The following is a 22,251-nucleotide window of genomic DNA, read 5'->3' on the forward strand; positions in this document are numbered from 1 at the left end:
TAGCCAACGATTATAGCCAACACCGTTGGAGATGCTCTAAGGCCCTGCTTATTTTCCAAGTCCCTTTAACTAGTTGGCCCGTATGGAAAAACAAGAATCGCTTCGGTGCCTCTCTACTTGCTCGATCCGTCTCCGGTGATGGATTGGTGAATCTTCCGCATATAATATCCAGACCTATATGGTATCACAATATTTTTAGTAAAATTTGATTTGAAATATTGCGAGATCTACTATTCTTAGACTTTAATTAATGAATGTATTTAATATTTTGATGGTATTATTTCTTTCCATGATTAAAATTTTATTTTACAAAATAGAATGTGATGTTGTAATTCTACTTTTTATATATCACTATATGTATGTTATGTATGCAGATTAAGATATAGAAAAAAATCCAGCTCATAATACCGAAACAGGCCATACATGTTTCTTCACAAGTCCATATATATCACATTTTATTATGAATATCCCATATATATCATTCGATACAACTACATATTATAGTACGTGCAACGGTGCAAGTCGCCCACTTCTCTCTCTTACAATATATTCTCAGACCACAGTCCACACACAAACAACCATGCACATGCATACATAATTACACAATATATGATCCACCCTCAGTATAATTATCACTACTATATATGATAAGTACTTACAGCAGTATTGAAACACACACATAAATATGTTATGTAGTTTTGATGGATGATCAGTTGAGAAACTTGTAGAAAAGGGCTTGAAATTTCTTCATCTCATCTTTTGGCAAGGCCACCAGAACATTCACAGCATTGACCCCATCATTGATATCAGGAAACAACAATATAATGTCTTTCCTGTGGTAAACAATAGGGCAACTGTACTTTGGCTTTCCCCAGGGATACTCCACTTCTTGAAACCCTAATCTCCACCATGAGGACACCAGGAACTCCCCATTGGGAAACCCCATGTATGTTTCTCCCCAATCGATCACCGACCACGCGTACTCGTCGGTGATCCTTGCTGCCCCTTCAGTCACCATCTCTACGATCCTCGAGAAGGGCCCAGATTCAAGATCAGTGCATGAGGCCATTGCATAGGCACTGAGAACAGCATTGCCGGAGTAAGATATGGGGAGTGGAGGCCTCAGTCTTGACCGGATGTCCACCGCGTAAAGCACAGTGGAGATTCTGCTGGGATTTTCAACTGTTTCACTGCATGATAAGGCCTTGCAGCGCCAAATGTGAGCTGTGACAACATTAAAGCCTGTGATTTTTGATGTGCCTCTGTTAGGTCCCATTTTCGCCATGATTTTGAGGTGGGCAATGTCGTCTGAGCTGAGGCGGAGGACCTTCGCGTCGAGGTCTTGGGGGGAGCAGTCGAAGACAGAAGGGCAGGCCTCATCTCCTGCAGGGAGGGGGAGGGGGAGGAGTTCAGGGTGGGGGAAGGTGACACGTGGCGGTGATCGAGCAGCTAGTAGGGCACGATTATTGCATGGGATGATTGGTAAGGGTAATTTGTCATCAGCATAAGCTTGAGAAGCTAAGTTTTCAAGGAAGTGTTTGAAACTGAGGCCATCAAATAAGCAATGGTTGGTTGAGAAGCCTAGAACAAAGCCACCACACTTGAATGAAGTTACCTGCACATGAATTAATGACAAAATAATTAGTCTCGAGAGGAGTCGAACCGGATCAACAGAGGATATACCCTTATGGCCTTAATCACTTGGCACTTGCACTATCCAATCGTGCGCAATTAATGACATATTATATACTTATATATAATAAGCGTAAGGGAGATAATTTGGTCGCATGGTCCTCTGGTCCAAAAGCTTATCATCCGTTGAACAAATAAGCACCGTTAGATTAACTTCTGTTCTACAAGGCAACTGATATCACCTTGCATATTTATAATTCCTTTTCTGAATCCAAAACAAATTCTGTCTTTCACGTGTATATGATTTTTTTAATCCCAAATAAATATTTTCTACCAGTTTTATTCGTAGAATCATATAAATCTCACCGTCACAATTTTTTTATAATATATTTTAAAATTAATAAGCCGGATTTATGTGATTAGCAAATACAAAAACTTTTTCTTAATCCAAAATAGATTCTACCTTCTTATTGCATGTTTATGATTCCTTTTCTTAATTCAAAAACAAATTATGTTTATCAATTTTAATTTAGAACCATATAAATTTTTTGAAAAATATTTAAATCACATTATATATTTTTTTTTAACCTAGGAACCCGCAACCGCTACCCTTCGGATCACGCAAGAGGATACATGTCCTCTCTTTAACCAGGTAAACCAACCCTTGCGGGCTATTTAAATCACACTATAATAATTCTAATATAAAATACATTTATAAATATAATCTAATAAGAGTTGGCAATAACGTATTCCACTCAAAATATATTAAAATTTGATAGAAAGAATTTAATACTTTGGCAGGGTACATACGAGAAAAGGAATGGCTTCATTACAATAGTTTATTTGAAGCCATTAATGGCTGCGATGATGTATTTACCACAGTTCTAACTTACAAACAAATTATAATTTCGAATTTTATTTTATTGAAAATTTTAATTTATTATTTATAAATTAAATTTCTTCACACCATTTAAAATATATTTAAGAAATTTATAAATAATTAAAAAGCTCCCGTGCCTTGCACGGGCTATAAGCTAGTTAATGACAAAATAATTAGTTTGAAAAATTAGACCCAAAATTAATACTCTCTCTGTTTTGAAATATAGGTTGCTTGACTTTTTTGCACGTACTTTTAAATCCTTTGACCGCATGCTTAAAATCATTATTTTCAAAATTTTCTTTTTTTGAATAAAAATATACGATTAATATTATTATTCAAAAAAAGAAAATTTCAAAAATAATGTTTTTAAGCATGCGGTCAAAGGACTTAAAAATACGTGCAAAAAAGTCAAACGACCTATATTTCAAAACGGAGGGAGTACATTGGTTGATAAATAATTACTTCAAAAGGAAAAACTTAAATCTCCTGGCAGATCTAATGTGTACAAACATTAACAGTAACCTGTTTGGTTTTGTATGGAAAAAAACCTAACATAGCGGTTCCATCTACCCACCATAATCATCATAAATACTGTAAGGAGTATTTAATATGTGCATATGTAGATGGATATTACTCGGGTCTATACTGAAAATAGTTGCAACCAATTAACCTTTTCATAATTTATCAATTTATAGATAATTTACAGTACAAATCAATTTATAGGAAAATGGAAATGTACATAGAGGGAGAGAGTAGTTGGGAGTAGAGTGGTACTTTTAATAATATAAGTATATGGCCGCAAAAGTTTGGTATGGGATGAACGGGACCAAAAATTAGTGTACGGACAAAACAAATATAATCGTCATATTACACCCTTCATCTCAAATTAGATAGATAAGATAATTAATTTTTGACAGATAATTTAAAGTGGCTTACAGGATTTTTGAGTGTTCTGGTATTATGCTTTTAGAACAAGGCTCAGGTGCAACGGTTCAGATTATTCATGGACAGATGCATTGTCGATAGAGGTGAGTCCCACGTGTTAGAAATCATGGGCCAAGGTACACTCTACTTATATTTCACACAAAACTTTGTATTGCACTAAGTCGGGGGTCTCACGGAAACAGCCTCCTTAATTACTCTAAATGAGTAGGGCATGGTCTGCATACATTTTACCCTCCTCAGACCTGCTCTAAGCGGGATATACTGGATTTGTTTAGTTTGGTTTTAATTTAAAATGCATTGACAAACAAAAATAATAGTCTAGTTCCGAAATTTGTTCTTCTAATTTTTCTTTTGCAAACAAAAATTTTATATTTTAATTTTTATTTATAAAATAAAATTTTAAAAATAAATATAAAGTAATTATGTTGTCAATGAATTTTGAATAATATACTCAAAATAAGCTTATCTAATTTGAGGAGGAAGAGTAAATACTTGTAATTTAAGTATGTGCCAAAATTGAGTGGTCAACTGACGAACTTAGAATCAAACATTCGTTTCGCATGATACTACACTTTCCCTAACGTTGTGACGACGAGAAATATACTCACAGAGTTTTGGTATTTAATTCTCACACCAGAACGAATGTGTTTCTCTTAAATTACACACTTTTTCTTTCTCACTCCGTGACAAACTATATTATTGGTTGGTATATTTCTTCAATTTTTTAAATCTGAGCCAAATAATGATATTAACATATCATTAAAACAATGTATAAAATAATAAATGATGTTTACGATACGAAAATACTTGTGTACACGATAAAAACAAGATATATTAGGTATCTCTTATTGTTGTGAGCAATTTATATTGACGTGAAATTTAATCCGTTTTAAATATATATATTTGAAATTAATAAAGGGGATCTACTTATACATTTCTACATTATTTCAAACTAATTTCAATATTTATAAATAATTAGTATTTCATGGTGAGAAGCTAGAACTCCTTGTATATATTAATAGTGCATGGACACTGTTTATAATTTTATATAATACTCCCTCCATCTCAAATTAGATGAGCTAGTTGAATTTGGGTATGTAACTTAAGGTGCATTGACCGTATAGTTCCAAAATTTATTTTTTTTAATTTTTCTTTTGTAAATGAAAATTTTATATTTAAATTTTTATTTGGAAAAAAAATTAAAAAAATAAGTAATATAACTTTGTGGTCAATGGACGTTAAAGTGCGTGTCCGAAATCAACGAGCTTATCTAATTTGGGATGGAGGGAGTATTATATAAGCATGCCTTTAGAGTCTCAACGTCACAAAAGCACTAAGCTAGCTAATATATTTTCTGAGACGAAAAGATACAGGAGTATGTAGACCCGAAAATTTTTTACATGACACGAAAATAACACAAAAATTTAATATTTGTGTTTGCATTTTGAGTACACGAAATGAAAAATACATGAACATGAAGTACACGACCGAAATTTGTTACTCCGAGGATGTAACAAATTTAGCAAACTAGTAGTAGTAAATAAAATACTTAAGAGTTTAGAAAAATATATAAGCAAGTGATGATAGTCCACTCTACTCTAACCTGGACAATGCAAAGAGGCTGATCTTCAGCTTTACTCCCTTTCAAACTCTGCACAGCAAAATCTTGAAACACAGGATTCGGATAAACCAAGTCTCCGATCTCATCCAATGCAAATTCAGTCGAAGCCACCACAAATCCAGCGCCCCCTGCATTACAGTTGATCTCCATTCGACCCGTCTCAGGATTTGTCCTCAACCTTCCTGCCAAGAAATCATAGTGCACCAGAACTCTGCTGAGTGCATCTTTCAGCCGCTGCGTAACCGCTTCTGGTGGGAATTTTGAGTTGCGAGGGAAGAAATGGACTGTCTGGACGTTAAAATTTAGAATTTTGTCGATGTTGGACAAGAACATGATTCTTTTTTCGGTTTCTTTTGAGGGGAAAATAAGGGAGGAGTCATGGTAGGTGATTTTGAGGTCTTGGAGTATGGCAGGAGTTTCCAACTCTTCCTGATAAAGTGTGCCCATTCTTTGCTTTGTTTTGTTATAATTTGTTGTGTATATGTGAATGTCACAGGGTATTTATACTACATTTAGCCTCATAGCCATAAGTCGGTACCTTGCTAAAATTAGCTCTTAAATTAGAACTTATTTTCAAAGCGCCCACCCCGTTATTGCCTGTTGGATATCCCTTCTTTGCCCTGCTTCTGCCGTACTGTTGGGAAAAAATATATTGATCGTTTGGCTGGGTTTAAAAATAATGACTTGTTGTTTAAAATAAATAAATGGATTATAAGTGAAACGCTGATTTAAACTTACTCCCTCATCCCATTTAATTGTATACGTTTCTTTTCAACTGCTCGACACGCATTTCAATGCTATTATAAAATGTAGTTCCGTAACTTATTTTTGAGATTTTCTTTTTCTGAATAAAAATATAACATCCAAACTTCAAGTCAGAAAAAGAAAATTTTAAAAATAAATTACACAACTACATTTTACGAGAGCAATAAAGTCCGTGCCGAGTCCCCGTTCCCCAATGTATACTATTCAGGGGGATGGAGGGAGTATAAGTTATTAAAAATGTTTGAATACCGTGACTTATAAAAGGAGGCAAGTGAGAAAACTAAGGAAAAGAAGAAGAAAAGGATGGAAAAGATAAAAATAAATAAAAAAGAGCGAAATGAATTTTATATTCATAAATATTAAGTAGGTAATGACATGAAGTTACCTGAAAATAGTTATTGAGTAGGAAATTTGGCTATTCACTGTGATGATGTTGGAGTGTCTTATTTTTAATACATTTTTTAAATGTGAGTTTAAAAGCTCGTCCAGATAATCTACTAAACTTGCTTTTAGTCATTTTACATAAATAGGTTGACAGACTTCTCAATTTAATAACCATAATATTGTTTGAAATCGGATCAACATCAAAGATATTAAGGATGAACACGGCTAGAAAATGGGTGATCAGGATTATTGGAGTTTCACAAAAATAAAATTACCCAAAATTTATAAGCAAATCAATCTAAACTAGTAACCAATCAAGCCACTACTAAGTAAAATTCAAAGTCACAAGTAATGCACACCTTTGATTAGTACTCCATCGGTCTCGGCCATTTGTATATATTCATTGTTTCCACGTATTTCGACACTCTTATAAAATATAGTTTCATAATGTTTTTTTAAAATATTTTTTTATTAAATAAAATTTTAAATATCAAATTTTTATTTAGAAAAAGAATTCGAAAAATTATTGTGGAGCTATATTTTAAAGAAGACTTAAAAAACGGGTCAAAAAATAACGTATACAGTTGAATGAGACGGATGGAGTAGTCAAGAAAACCACAAGACTCTACCCAGTCACAAAGCTAGCTAATACTACTACACTGCATAATTTGCTTGACAAATTCAACACATAACCAACCAAAATAAACGTTGCTCCCTCCGTCCCTTGTTACTTTTCCTATTTGCTTTGGACACGTTTGCCAACACACATTTTTTATCATTAATATCTTTAATTTCATATTAATATTAAATAAAAAAACTTTATTGTATTAAAATACTCGTAAATACGAATCCAACAAGATCACTCATGACTATATTTGATCTTATAGATTTGACGTAAATTAAGCATTTGTCTCATATTATGAACAGTCCTGACATGTCAAATAGGAAAAGCTTAAAGAAACAGAGGGAGTAGTATTATGCTACAGGCTTACAGCATTACGATTATTAATTTTCTTCTAGTGCAGTGTCCACTGTACTAGGTAGGTACCCTCTGTTTATTCGTAGAAGTAACAGCTTTCACTTCCTATGCAGTACATGTGAACACCGCTCTTTGTTTTTAATTTTAAGTGCATCTCCAACAGCTTTCTTGTTGGCTCCTAAATATAATATAAAAAATGTGGCTCTTAGCAATTTAGGACAAAGTTAAGAGTGTAAACTACAACAATACTCTCTATATCTCTTATTTATTTCATATTTTATTCATATATTGGGCTCCATTATAACAAAAGAGATGTAAAGATGGAGGTGAATTGGAGGGAAGGATTTTTTTATTGTGAAAAAATAAGTTAGGAGCCAGGCTCTTAACTTTGAGGAGAGAGGAGAGAGAAACAAGAGGCTCTTAGTGATTTAAGAGCCACTTGAGAGTCTCTTGGAGCAACATTTTTCTTCTTCCTCCTCAAATCTCAAGTTAGGAGCCTAAATGAAGAGTCTCTTGGAGATGCTCTAACACCGCTGTTTTTAATGCGTGAGGATGAACATTTCTTGCCTGAGATTATGAGCCTGTACCAAAATTATAAAATTAGTCATTCCACCGCGTTTTTGTATTATTCGAATTTCAATTTCAATTATCCCCAAAATAATATTTTTTTTTGCTAAGCAATAATATTAAAATTTAGTAAATATGATAATGTAATTAATTTTTCCCTCTTGTAGTCCTTTTACTTAGTATTGATAAAAAAAAAATTATTGAAGACAAACTTGAAAAAAGCATATAATCAAATATGACACCCAAAAACTTATATGAATTTTAAGTGGGGGACAATAAAAGAGCATACAGGGTTTTACAAGAACACGGAACTTATGCATACTACACCGGTACTCCCTGGTCCCTTCTGCTCATAGCATTTCCAACCATAAGAAATAAAGAAAGCTTTAGCTAAAAGTTTAATTAGTTTACCAAAATTAAAAATTATAGTCGATGCTCACAAAAAACAGCACTCTAATCGTAGCAAGCCCTTATCTATAATTATAATCATCCTCCTATGGATGATTAAATTCGTCGAACCACTACAGATCTGTAGTGAATTCCACGCAGTTTATTTTCCTCCTTCCCGATGATTACAAATTATTTATTATATATATTCTTTTTATAACAATCTAAATATTAATAACATACTATTTAATATTATAGCCAACCAATATAGCCAGTACCATTGAAGCACAATGTCTTGCAGATTCAACAAATTTTACATAATGTCATACAGGTCCAATTTAGCCAACGATTATAGTCAACAACATTGGAGATGCTCTTAGTTGTATATATTGAGCGGGAAAGCGGCATACTCCTGTATATTATAGTTTATAACTTATTTTAAAAATATATTTTTTCTGAATAAAAATATAATATCTAAATATTTATTCAGATTTTTGTTTAAAATAAGATATAAAATTATATTTTATATAAACATTAAAATACATGTCCAGCAGTGATAAAAATGTATAAAAATTTGTACAACAAGGGAGTAAGTTGTAAGCATTGTTCTAAACAGCGGAATTGGGACTAAAAAGTTTTGATTTTGTACTAAGCGGGTGATCAAGAGTTTTTATCAAATTAACCGGACTATTAAACGGATTAAGCGGACATTAAGCGGTTAAAATGATGTTGACTTGTCATTTTTTAATTTTTAAAATATTAATTATTTTATAATACAATTATTATTATATTAAAAAATTAAAATTGTATTTTTTATTAAAAATTTAAAAATTTAAACTCTTACCGCAACATAATTTTTTAAAATATATTAATATTACAATTAAATATTTAATTATATATTATAAATCCGCTTATTAACCCACTTTAAATTCCACTTAAAATTTCACTTAAGCGTCCGCTTGATCACTTAAGCGCCAGAAGGACCTTCCCTTTAGAATCGATTTGTGCTCTTTACAACATTTGTTGTAAGTTAAAGTTATTAATTAGGAGCCTGTTTATCCCGATTTAAACTATTTACAATTTTAACCTGAAAATGTATGTTTGAATGATAAGTCAAAATCAAAAATTAATTTGAGATACCTTATTAAATTAACCTTTGTAAACTTTTATTGAAAAATTTTTCTCACAAGACATAAATTACTTATAATTTAGTAAAAAGATGGTGATTTTTTTCCCTAAAGAGACTAGGTTTGAACTGAATATGGCAATTTTTATTACAGATATCTAGTTCAAACAATTCTGTTTGGCTTATCTTATTTTTCATAAATAAGTCTACGTCTTTAGAAAAAAATTATATAACTATGTACTTTTATCTGAAAATAAAAATCTATTTTTGCTAAATAATGAATATGAAATAGGTTGATACACTAATACATAACCAAAATGATCTTAAACTGCAATTGTGTTACTAAACTAATAAAAAATTGTATATAGATTACTGCAGAGACCTAATTGTGCTAACATTTTCAGTTAAAATCAAACAAGAGTTAAGGTGTGCAAATTTTCTGGTGTTCAATGATAGCAAGTTAAATTTACATTTTATCTATTTACAAGTTTTTAATTTGATATCTCAATATAAGTTGACCTTGAGTTGAGTGACTACTATTTACTATTTAGTCTATTAACCCTAATCAATGAGACCTTAGTATTTCTTTATATCTTATATATATTATATATAATTTATGAATTATTAAATATATTAATATAAATTTTTGCATAACTTATAAATTTGGATGATTATACCAAAATTTATCAATTAAAATAATGAATATAAAAAGTTTAACTAGAAAAGGATCTCGCACCAACTTGCACATGTAACCGTTCTTTTTGATTTATATCACTTTCCTAATTATTATACAAATAAATATTTTTTAATGCAAAAACAATGATCACTTAAAACTGGCAGCTTAAATTTTAATAAAAATAACTACACATTTGAGATGAAATAAAATCGAAATATTGTGAAGATAACTGTACCATGTAATATGTTAATTGTGTATATATATTAGGACAAAACACTGTTTAGTTTAGACATATATACTATACAAGGGGTTGAAAAAAGTTCATATTCATAGAATATTATCAGTTAAATCATTTGTAATTAACCAATTTGGGAATATATTTTTTTCAATCTTGTAGCTTCGAATATTTGTACTACACGCCAAAACATTAAAAATGTTGTTATTTTATTTGTCGACACGCCGCAGGTCTTCTTAATTTATAAAAGTAAAGTTCACTACTGATGGTAAAATATATATAGTTATATTTGATATTAAATAGAACTTATACTTCGGTCATGATTTAATTATAACACCGAATTATACCAAATCTTAAAATACACTACTTTAGTTGTTAACGTGATTTTAATTATTAATTCCCCCACTTGCATGTTTATGTGATAATTATAATAATAACAATATTTGTTTCTATATCTAATACTAAGTATAGCATTTTGTAATTGGGTGCTCATATATGCACACTCTAAATTTATTTATGCACACCCTGCACTTTGTTTTGTACCAAATCACCTTTGTCCTTTATCATTTCAGCCAAATATCCTATTCATTCAAAGGAGTAATTTAGTACAAAGTAGATGGAAGGGTGTGCATGAATCAATTTAAGGTATGCATAAATCAGCACCCTTGTAATTTTGCATCCTTGTTTAGCACCCTAAAATTAGAAGCCACTATACACAATTAATATACACCCTGTAGCATATCATTCCACATAATCCAACTTTTTTTTTTTTTTTTTGACAATGCAGGTTTATATGCCTTACAAATTAATATATGTTGTGATACTTTTTGGATGAGCTAGAATCGAACTCAGGTCTCCCGGGACAACAGAGGATAAACCCCTAGAATTCACCATAATTAACACACACCCTCTCACATTATATAATCCCCTCCATTTTTAATTTGATTTTTCCCATCAATTGATGAGTCATTTTTAAAATATGATTTTATTATATTTTTCTTCATCTCTCAGCGATCATTTTTATATCATATATATGTGCTATATTTCGATGTGATATATAAAGGAGTTTTTAACTAAAACAAGAATATACAGAGGCTGTCTGGGTGAATTTAAAGTAAATGCTTCTTGTTTATAGTAAAGAAGTGAAGTAGAAGTTAGAAGCATATTAAGACCTATATGTGATTAAAATGTTTGAGAAAGAAACATAAGTCATGAAAGAAAAGCTAGTATTTGCAATTTTTTATAAATAGTTTTTGACTTTTTACACAAACGGTCCAAATAAGTGCTTCCAACTTATAAACCTAGAAGTCGGGCTTTTAAGCCCGGCCAAACACCACCATATATATACAGAGAGAGTTTATTCTACTTAAAACTTCCTCATTCTACAAAGTGAACCCCCAACTGGAATATCACTAAATTCTAAAACGAATATTACTACTTTCTCCACCTCTACCTCCACCTCCACCTTCGTCTCCGCCTTCACCTCGACCTCAACCACCGCCACCTCTACTTCCGCATGTCATCTCAACCCCCACCTCCGCAATCTCAGCCTCCACCTCTATCATACATTCAACATCCCCACCTCTGCCATACCTCCACCATCTCAGCCACTACTTCTGCATCTCAGCGACTCAGACTATTTGTGTCGCCCCCCTCCTATGTCGTCCTGCCTCCTCCTTGCCCATCCCTTCCGTGCCCCCGCTCCTCCATGTCCACCGCTTTCACTATCTCCACAACTACCATTACCATCAGCATCGACAACAAGGATAAATCTAGAGGTTTTCACCGATTTTCGCAAAACAAATCACTAATTTTTAAAACGAATACCAATAAATTAGTAAATTGTATTGATTTTTAATTTTTATTTAAAGACCAGCTTATATTTTATCATTAACCCCCTCTCACTATATATGTAGGTTCTACTCTAATACAAAACACAAAAATACAAAGTAATACAATTAACCAGAATGATAAGGATTTTGGGTCATGGATGGATTGGATGGGGTCTGATGGATTCAGTAGGATTGAGATGAGACCAAAATTTGACTCTGTCTTGAGTGTGTTCGAGTGGTGTTTGGAGCCTTGAAAAAACTCTAATAGATCCGGGATGAATTGAATAGGGACGAAGTTGCGCACTGAATGAACGATGTCATATACGATATGATAACATATGAAGAACAGATGATGTCGTTTAACGATAATATAATTCAACTTGTACGTATCTTAGTGGTCTGAATTTGAACAATTGTTCGTATATTGAGAAAAGAATATGAGAGTGAATAAATTACTTGACATAATGAAAAAAAGGTGAACTTTTATTTGTTACAAACACATTTTTATGTGTTTTCGAATGCATTGTCTTTTTAGTAGAAGACACTTGAAACATACCGTTTGGCCAAGCTTAAAAAAAGTACTTCCATGCTTGAAGTAAAGAAGTGGAGTAGAAGTGAGAAGTAAATAAGTTAATAAAGTGTTTGGAAAAGAAGCAGAAGCTGTGAGAGAGAAGCCAGCATTCTCAGCTTCTTAAAAGTGCTTCTACTTCTTTACACAAACGGGTCAAGAAAAGCAGAAGTCAGAAGCAGAATTTACTTCTGGTTCCCAAACAGCCCCATAATTTCCAATAGAAGAGGGAACCAGATTTGTAACAGCTGACCACTTATTGCCTGATCATGAAAATAAGGACCAGTATGGTTTGAACTGCAATGTTTCCTATTTATAACACACTGCGACGAGATAGCAAAAAGTATGGTGGGAAATGCAATGTTCAGATCCATGAGAATGACTCCGGTTTATACACGTAGCTCATAGTTTCATGACTATATCTGTTGGTACATTAATTATTATACTACTTTGAACAAACCTGGTGGCTAGACTTGCACAACCATTTATTTGCTTCCCAGAATTAGGTTTCTGTCGACAGGGAACTTTAAATTCTCATTATTTGGATTATATTATTTTTCAGAAACAAACAACTAACAAGTCATTCATTTTTTTTTGAGGAAGTCATTCATTTCTTAAAAAAGTATATGTCTACTTTTCAAAAAAAAAAAAAAAGTATATGTCTACTTTTTTAAAATGTAAGTGAAATTTCTGTAAATATGAAATATGAACCATCTATAAAATATTTAATGCTAAAAATATAATATAAATGTAAATTTTTTTCCGAAATGAATATAAGGAGGGCTAAACATGCCGTTTGACCACTATTATACAAAACGAGTATCGGAGTTGATCGGTAATCACCGGTTAACTATTAATGGAATTGATTAATGGATATCAATTTAGTATTATTTACGGTATCATTATACATGATAGAGTATATATTTACATATATTCTAGATGATTTTATTCTCATATTTAATTATATTTTGCATTGAATTGGATATTTATTAATTAGATTTTAATGTTTTATTGTAGGAAGCAAGGAGTTCCTAAACTTGGAGGAAATTGGAATAAAAAGCTTAATTTGAAGATAAATTTGAAGGAAATTCGAAATTGTTGGAAGACTTGCACTTGACTCACTGTTTGGGCCATATCTTGAGTTCTAGAAGTCAGAATTGGGTGATCTTACAGCCCACGCGAAGGTTAGAGAATTTTATTTTATTCAGAGATGGTCCAGTATCCAAAATCCAACAGAATCAGCCCAGAATCAGGAGAGAAAAGTCTGCTGCGAATTTTCCCTTGAAGAAACCAATTCCGTTTGGGAAACTGTTTTGTATTTCCTTGTAAGCATTAAAATTAAATATATTTATAGGGATAGAGATTAGAGGGGATTGTATAATTAGGTTAGGTTTAAAAACACTTTGTCTTCTTCTTCTTTAAGACTTCGGGATTGAAGATCCATTGTATAATCCATCTTTATTTTCTTTTATATACTTATTATGCTAGAGTAGATTTTATTCTAGAGTTGAGTTGAACCCTAGTTGTGGTTGATGCATGATTTTCGATGATCTTTGGTTGATAAGGTTATTTGCTCTTGCTTATTGAGTTGTGCTAAATAACAATTGCAGGTCAGACGTGATTTTGTGTATTGTTTGAACCGATATCTATCTACCATCGGAAGTTGGATTTAGATGGTTGTGATTTATCCAATAAGGACATGAACTTCTCCATGGAAATAGGTAGAAGGAATTGTTTGGAAATTGGGATGTTGTGTTTAATGTCTCTAAACTGCATGATACCATGGAAATAGGCTTGATTGTATTTTAGAGAAGCCATTAATACTCGGAAGAGGTTATTGGTATTTTATAGGGCGCATCTTTCCTCTTGGGTGATTTATCTGATTAATTGGGGGAGAAAATCATAATTGCATTGATTCATGCTAGTGGGGATACTTAATTCTAGATATTTTTAGTTAATTGTTTTCTAGTTTTTATTTTTATTAGTTTAATAATATCTCTCAATATTTTTATTGTGTTACTTGTTAGTTGGATTGAATCGAGAATAACTAGTGTTTGATACGTTTGTCTCTGTGGGAACGACTCTGACTTACCCTACTACATAGTTAGGAGGTTTGTTAGATATTTATTATTTGATAGGCACGCGACAGCCTTGTCAAATTTTTGGCGCCGCTGCCGGGGACAAAGCGGTATTAGATTAGTTTGTTTTTGATAAGATCCGACTAATTTTTTTTTATTATTATTGCTTCGGCTATTATTCTTGTTCCGTTTAATCCTTCACTTGTGGTTTTTCTTGTGTTTGCAATATTTGTGTTTCAGGTTTCTACGATAAGAAATTAAGCGAGTGAATGGAGGAGGAAGAAGAAAGCATGGAAGCACTGACTAAGGCTATGCATTCATTATCTCGGACAATCGATGAAATCAAGTCTATACCTTCATATTTGGTTACTACTTGTGAAGTTTGCGGTATGCAGGGGCACACTCGAAACTTTTGCCGATTCAACACCCCTTATTATCCAAACCAAACATCGTATTGGGAAGGTAATTTTGATTACACTACCACTTACAACTCTAACCAAATACCACAGTACAATCCATATCCTAGCACATACAACTCTGGTTGGGAAAATATTCCTGATTTTTCCTACCAAAACAACCCATATCCACCTCAAAAGTCTAGCTTGGAAACTGCCTTGGAAACTTTTATCTCCGAATTTTCTCAAAATCAACAATTAAATCCTCTGTTTGAAGAGATACAAGTTAGTCCATGCCAAGCTCAACCACCTGAAATCTACCCTCAACCACCACAAAATTCCCACTTGGAAATTCTTTTGCAAGAATTTATTTCATCACAAGAGAAAAATAATGAAGAGTTTAAGACACATATCAATAAGATGCAAGCTCATATGGCGCAAATGACTCAACAGGTAACTCAACTCGTAGAGATGCGCACTCAAACGGATAGAGAACCTACGAGTCGGATTAATGATGCAATTTTGTGGAATGGTGGGGAGGTCAAAGAGCCTACAAACGAGGTCAGTAACAGTAAGATAATTTTTGATTACTTTGATGATGAAGATGATGATGATTTTGAAAATCTTACCCTTGTTGATCCTTATGTTTCTCAAGAAATTAACTTATGTGAAAAATCTTGTGATAACAATGATGTTGATTTCTTAGATGACTCTTTATGCATGCTATTTGATGAGGGTGATAATATATCTGTGGTGGAAATTGATTCGAATAAGGATATTGTGAATTCAATTGTGGTAGATGAGATAGAATCAAGTTTGAATGAGATTGACTCAATTGATGTTAGGATTGAGAATTTGTATATGCCTTATGTCGATCCGATTTGGGAGGATTTTGTGAAAAGTAGCTATAAACGTGTTAGTGATGATTTTTCAAAATACTTTCACATGCCCAAATATTTTGAGCACCATGTAAGTCTTGGGTGGCAATTTCCATATCTTCTTGCTAATTTAATTGGTATTCTAATGAATAGGCTAATTGAAATTAGAAGATATGTACATTTGTTTGCTTTTTCACCTCATTGATGGATATTAGTTATTTAAATAAGTCAAGCTAATGACAATAAACAAGCGCTTCTTGGGAGGCAACCCATGATTTTTAAGGTTAGTAATTTTTTATTTTAATTTTGGTGATTTTTTTTAGATTAGATAGTTTTATTTTTACTCCCTCGAGGTGCCTTGATAAAATTTTGCGTGAAGTGTTTCAGAAAAAAAAGAAAAAAGAAGAACGAATTTTGCAGGTGCAGCAAAAATTGATAAATTGGTGCGGAAGAAGACGGTTGAAGTGAAGAAAAAAAATATTGAGAAATGTTGCGAAACAGTACTCCAATACGGTGGTTCTCCTTTTCGAGACCTGCCGTTTAGTTCCTCTGTCTTTGGATTATTTGCTCGTTGTTGTGCCGGGTGTGTGAATTTACTGCTGCCAGTGCGAAAGCTACTGGTGAAGCGCGCTTTATTTCTTTTATTTCTTCTCCTTCACACGCTGAAGTCTGTCACTTCACCACATTTGCTGTTTGTCAGTTGTTCACTTTTCTGCTGATTTATGTAAAAAGAATGTAGCTGTGGAGATTCGAACACCAAACACATGGTTTGCAAGTGCTACCGCATAACCACTTGGGCAACTTCACATTACGCTAAATTTCTATAATCTAATATTTGGAGCATCTTGGAGCTGGAATTTTAATTAAATGGAGCTCAACTTCATCTCTTTTTTAAGCGACACTTCGTGCTTATGCGCTAGGGGAGTATTTCTAACCTTTCTTTGTATAATTTTTTTTAGTATTATTATTATTAATTTATTCATTGAGGACAATGAACCATTTAAGTGTGGGGATGAGTTCTTAATGAATGAAAAAAATCCAAAAAAAAAAAATTATATATGATTAAAAATTAAAAAAAAAATAGGAAAATTAGAAAAAAATTGCCTTAAATTTAAGAAATTCATGTAGTTGCATTAGATTAGAGCATGTGGTTGTTTTTAGTAGTTATTTGTTTATTTTGTTTTCTTATTAGTTTGCATTTGCATAATTCATGGGAGTATATAATACCAAGTTAATTTCTTGTGATGAGTTTATTTGCATAATTTCTTGGCTAGTAATCTTGATCATATGTGATGTCTTGCATTCTTAGAAATTGTTTGTGCGGAAATTTTAATTACACTATGAAATGCTCTAGAAACGAGACCTAGACTAGCTTAATTCTTGAGTCTTTGCTATGAGTCGAGCGTAGAATTTTGACTATTCCCTTTTGAGCTTAGAGTATGTAAATCTTATGTTTGGGGAAGCTGTGTGATGTATATGCCTTTCTGAAAAAGAAAAAAAAGAATATTATAAATAAAGTATCGAGTACTCCTTTGAGATCAGTGGGTGACAATATGTCATGTGAAAGGGACGATCCATGTACATGTGCTGGTATTAAGTGATGTACTAGAATAAAAAAATTTCTTGGTGACTTTTCACAACCCTTGGTTACTGGAGAATTACTTGACTTCAAAAAAAAAAAAAGATAAATAATGAGCTTGCGAAGTCTTATGGTGGTCGTAACTCACTTACCATGAGAAGCGTCCCGACCTTAGACCGAGCATGAAAAGAAAAAAAGAAAAAAAGAAAAAGAAAAAGAAAATAGGAAGAGAGGCATAGAAGTTCCTTGGTGACCCTAAGCTGTAGTTGACTCTAATGTAACGAAGTGTTTAAGCTCTATTCTGATTAACGGCTCATGGTTAAGACTCTGTTGAAGTTTGTTGGTCTATGTATTGTTTCATTATAGAGCATGTTGAGCACACACGATGCACTCCGTACTTGCAGTGGAAGAGTTGCGTGACTAATATGTGAGATAGATGAAATCCTTGAATGTTGCTTATTCTGAAGATTATATGTTTACGAGGTTAATGCTTTCATGATTGTATATGCATATTCATATTAGTTGCATTCTTGAGACTTGGCAGAAAAATATTTGATTTTGTGGGTATATCTTCTATAAACCCTCACGAGACAAAACTCGTCCTACTAGGGCTGCCTAGGGGTTTAACGGCTTGTTGCATGCGCTCAATGCAATCGTGTCATCTACGAAAGTGGTGTTAGTTAGTTAGTTAGTATATTTTTATTTCTTTAATTTGCCCGAGGACGTGCAAAAGATAAGTGTGGGGATGTTTGATAGAGTATATATTTACATATATTCTAGATGATTTTATTCTCATATTTAATTATATTTTGCATTGAATTGGATATTTATTAATTAGATTTTAATGTTTTATTGTAGGAAGCAAGGAGTTCCTAAACTTGGAGGAAATTGGAATAAAAAGCTTAATTTGAAGATAAATTTGAAGGAAATTCGAAATTGTTGGAAGACTTGCACTTGACTCACTGTTTGGGCCATATCTTGAGTTCTAGAAGTCAGAATTGGGTGATCTTACAGCCCACGCGAAGGTTAGAGAATTTGATTTTATTCAGAGATGGTCCAGTATCCAAAATCCAACAGAATCAGCCCAGAATCAGGAGAGAAAAGTCTGCTGCGAATTTTCCCTTGAAGAAACCAATTCCGTTTGGGAAACTGTTTTGTATTTCCTTGTAAGCATTAAAATTAAATATATTTATAGGGATAGAGATTAGAGGGGATTGTATAATTAGGTTAGGTTTAAAAACACTTTGTCTTCTTCTTCTTTAAGACTTCGGGATTGAAGATCCATTGTATAATCCATCTTTATTTTCTTTTATATACTTATTATGCTAGAGTAGATTTTATTCTAGAGTTGAGTTGAACCCTAGTTGTGGTTGATGCATGATTTTCGATGATCTTTGGTTGATAAGGTTATTTGCTCTTGCTTATTGAGTTGTGCTAAATAACAATTGCAGGTCAGACGTGATTTTGTGTATTGTTTGAACCGATATCTATCTACCATCGGAAGTTGGATTTAGATGGTTGTGATTTATCCAATAAGGACATGAACTTCTCCATGGAAATAGGTAGAAGGAATTGTTTGGAAATTGGGATGTTGTGTTTAATGTCTCTAAACTGCATGATACCATGGAAATAGGCTTGATTGTATTTTAGAGAAGCCATTAATACTCGGAAGAGGTTATTGGTATTTTATAGGGCGCATCTTTCCTCTTGGGTGATTTATCTGATTAATTGGGGGAGAAAATCATAATTGCATTGATTCATGCTAGTGGGGATACTTAATTCTAGATATTTTTAGTTAATTGTTTTCTAGTTTTTATTTTTATTAGTTTAATAATATCTCTCAATATTTTTATTGTGTTACTTGTTAGTTGGATTGAATCGAGAATAACTAGTGTTTGATACGTTTGTCTCTGTGGGAACGACTCTGACTTACCCTACTACATAGTTAGGAGGTTTGTTAGATATTTATTATTTGATAGGCACGCGACAGCCTTGTCAATACATATATACAAAAAATTTAAATTATTTTCTAAAAATACTATTCAAATAAATAACTACTAACCACTAACCATAGAACCTTGGTCATGTTCTAGAAAGAACCACTAACCATAGAACCATAGAACCACAATTTTTTGAAATTAAAAAATATATAATATATTTGTTACATAGCCAAGGGCATTATAGACCCAAAATATTTAGAATAAAAATCAGCGCTCAAATTTTATTTGATTGACAACTTTCCAAAATTCACCAGCGCTACTACATCAGCAGCATCGAATCATTCTCGAATCATCAAATCTTCAGCATCTTCGAATTAAGCTTCTTTATAGAGGTGAGAACAGTTTTATACATATATATACATACACTCGTCGATGAACTAACGAAACCATTGATTATACTTGCAGTGCACGAAGAACAGACAAAGATTGTGCGATAACAACACAATGGATAAGATTAAGACTAGAGGTTTTACCAAAACTTGTTGGTGTTCGATTGAAAGTCTTATCACAAAGCTAAAGTTACTAGTGGGGATATTGAGGTTCACATGCTGAACCTCTGTCTAGAGGAAGTCGTATCCACCATGTTTCCAAGTGTGTTGTCGGAGGTGATTAAAAACAATTATCGTGGAATGAGTATTGCTGTTGATATGAAAAAGAATGTTGTACAGTAGAGAGCGTTCGAATTGAATTGTTATTACAAATATAAAATTCCAGCATAACTGAAGTGGCACATAAAGCGGCACATAAAATTCCACCTTAACTGAACCGCTACATAAAGGTTCATATGCAGAACCTCTGTATATGGGAAGTCAAATCCAACAAGATTACAATTTGGGTGTTTGAAATGACTGAGAATAGTTATGGTGGAAGGAGTGTTTGTGTGAATTGGGGAAAAAGTGGCACAAACAGTAAAGTTCATAGTACGAACCTCTATCTATTGGAAGTCAACACCAACAATTTTTGGTGTTGATATGAAAAAGAAGGTTGTAATGTAGAGAGCATTCAATTTGAAGTGTTGATACAATTCTAAAATTCTGAAGCGGCACATAAAGGTTCATATGCTGAACCTCTGTATATAGGAAGTCAAATCCAACAAGATTACAATTTGATTGTTTGAAATGACTGAGCATACTTATAGTGGGATGAGTATTTGTGTGGAATTGGAAAGAAGTGGTACCAACATTGAAGTTCATATGCTGAACCTCTGTATATAAGAAGTCAAATCCACCAAGTTTACAATTTGGTTGTTCGAAATAACTAAGCATAGTTATGATGGATTTTGTGTTCATTGGGAAAAAAGTGGTACATTACAGATCATTTGAATGAAATATCATCACCAAAGTTAAATTTCCGATGCGAAGCTTACAAGTTTCTATTATCTACCTTTATTAATTTTTGTATCTTCGATCTTGTGAATCATAGATATAGTGGGATGATTATGTTTGGAGATTTTTATTTTATTCCTCATTACCTAATCGTGGTACAAGGGGTCATGTTCCTCTTTGAAACATTGGTTTAGGAACCCTTTAAATTTTCAAGTATTAATAAGGGTTCTGTAGCAGAACCTTTGTGTATATTCACTTTAAAAAAGGGTTCTGTAGCAGAATCTTTGTGTATATTCACTTTAAAAAAGGGTTCTGTAGCAGAACCTTTGTGTATATTCACTTTAAAAAAGGGTTCTGTAGCAGAACCTTTGTGTATATTCACTTTAAAAAAGGTAACTATAGCAGAACCTTTGCGTATATTCACTTTAAAAAAGAAATCAAGTATTTGTCAAAAAAAAAAAAAAAAAAAAAGAAATCAAGTAAAGGTAAAATTAAAGTACACTGAGATTATAAAATGTGAAGAGGAAATGTGTAAGAATAATAGAGCTGCCAAGATTATAGGAGTTCATTTTGTAAGAATTATAATACGAGAGGCTATTGTAGCTGAAGGTCCATCGACCGTTAAGTTCTAATGCATAACCTGAAAGTCCTGATGTATAAAAATATAGTTGTCATGTAGAAAAGTCCCTATATACAAAAGTCCCTATATAGTAACCAGTTGGACAATTCTTGAGAATTATCTTAGCCTCACATTCACACTTACGAGTATTAGTCTTTCTACGTTTAATCGTTTTCTCCTCAAACCTTTCGGCGCTACTACACTCTACATATTTATGTGTCATGACTCCACCTTTATATTTTGCAGAACTCTTACGTACAACAAACCCGCATAATCGCCCATATTCAGTATAAAATTCAAATGCAGCTTCAACATCTGGAAACATCTGATTAACATATGGCTTGGATTTCTTATCACATTTCGGTATCCAATATTCTTCTCCGTCGGGTGATGTGTACTTGTATGAATCCACATAAATATCTTCATTGAGCTCATTAGTCTCCCATGGAATGCTGAGTAGCAGATTGTGATCCGTTATTTTCAACAGATACAATGTAAGATAAACACGTAGATTGTCAAAATATATAAGAATTGGTGTGCAGCAGCAGAACCTAAAATAAAGAGACGTGAGTATACATTTGTGTTTCTTCATGAACGCCCTCCATTGAGTACCAAATGAAAGAACACAAGATGCAGTGTATGGAAAAATATGAAAAACAATCTGAAAATAATACATACAGCTAAGTTGTAACTGTTGTTTATGATTGATTTTGATTGATTATCAATAAATGACAATATATGTAAAATTACACCACTATCCTTATAATTGATTATACATAT

The 22,251-nt window shown here is 32.7% G+C and overlaps 1 protein-coding gene across 1 annotated transcript; it reads right to left on the reverse strand.

Annotated features, from left to right (window-relative positions):
- Window positions 1-383: 383 nt before the first annotated feature.
- On the reverse strand, window positions 384-5,568 carry LOC108192371 (acyltransferase GLAUCE). Its single transcript, XM_017372188.2, has 2 exons — window positions 5,061-5,568; window positions 384-1,615 (listed from the first exon to the last, which is right to left on the reverse strand). The coding sequence occupies exons 1-2, from the start codon at window positions 5,523-5,525 to the stop codon at window positions 710-712; spliced, it is 1,371 nt and encodes a 456-aa protein (XP_017227677.1). The 5' UTR covers window positions 5,526-5,568; the 3' UTR covers window positions 384-709.
- Window positions 5,569-22,251: the final 16,683 nt, after the last annotated feature.

Source organism: Daucus carota, chromosome 9, assembly GCF_001625215.2.
Source record: "Daucus carota subsp. sativus chromosome 9, DH1 v3.0, whole genome shotgun sequence".
Classification (NCBI taxonomy): Eukaryota; Viridiplantae; Streptophyta; class Magnoliopsida; order Apiales; family Apiaceae; genus Daucus; species Daucus carota.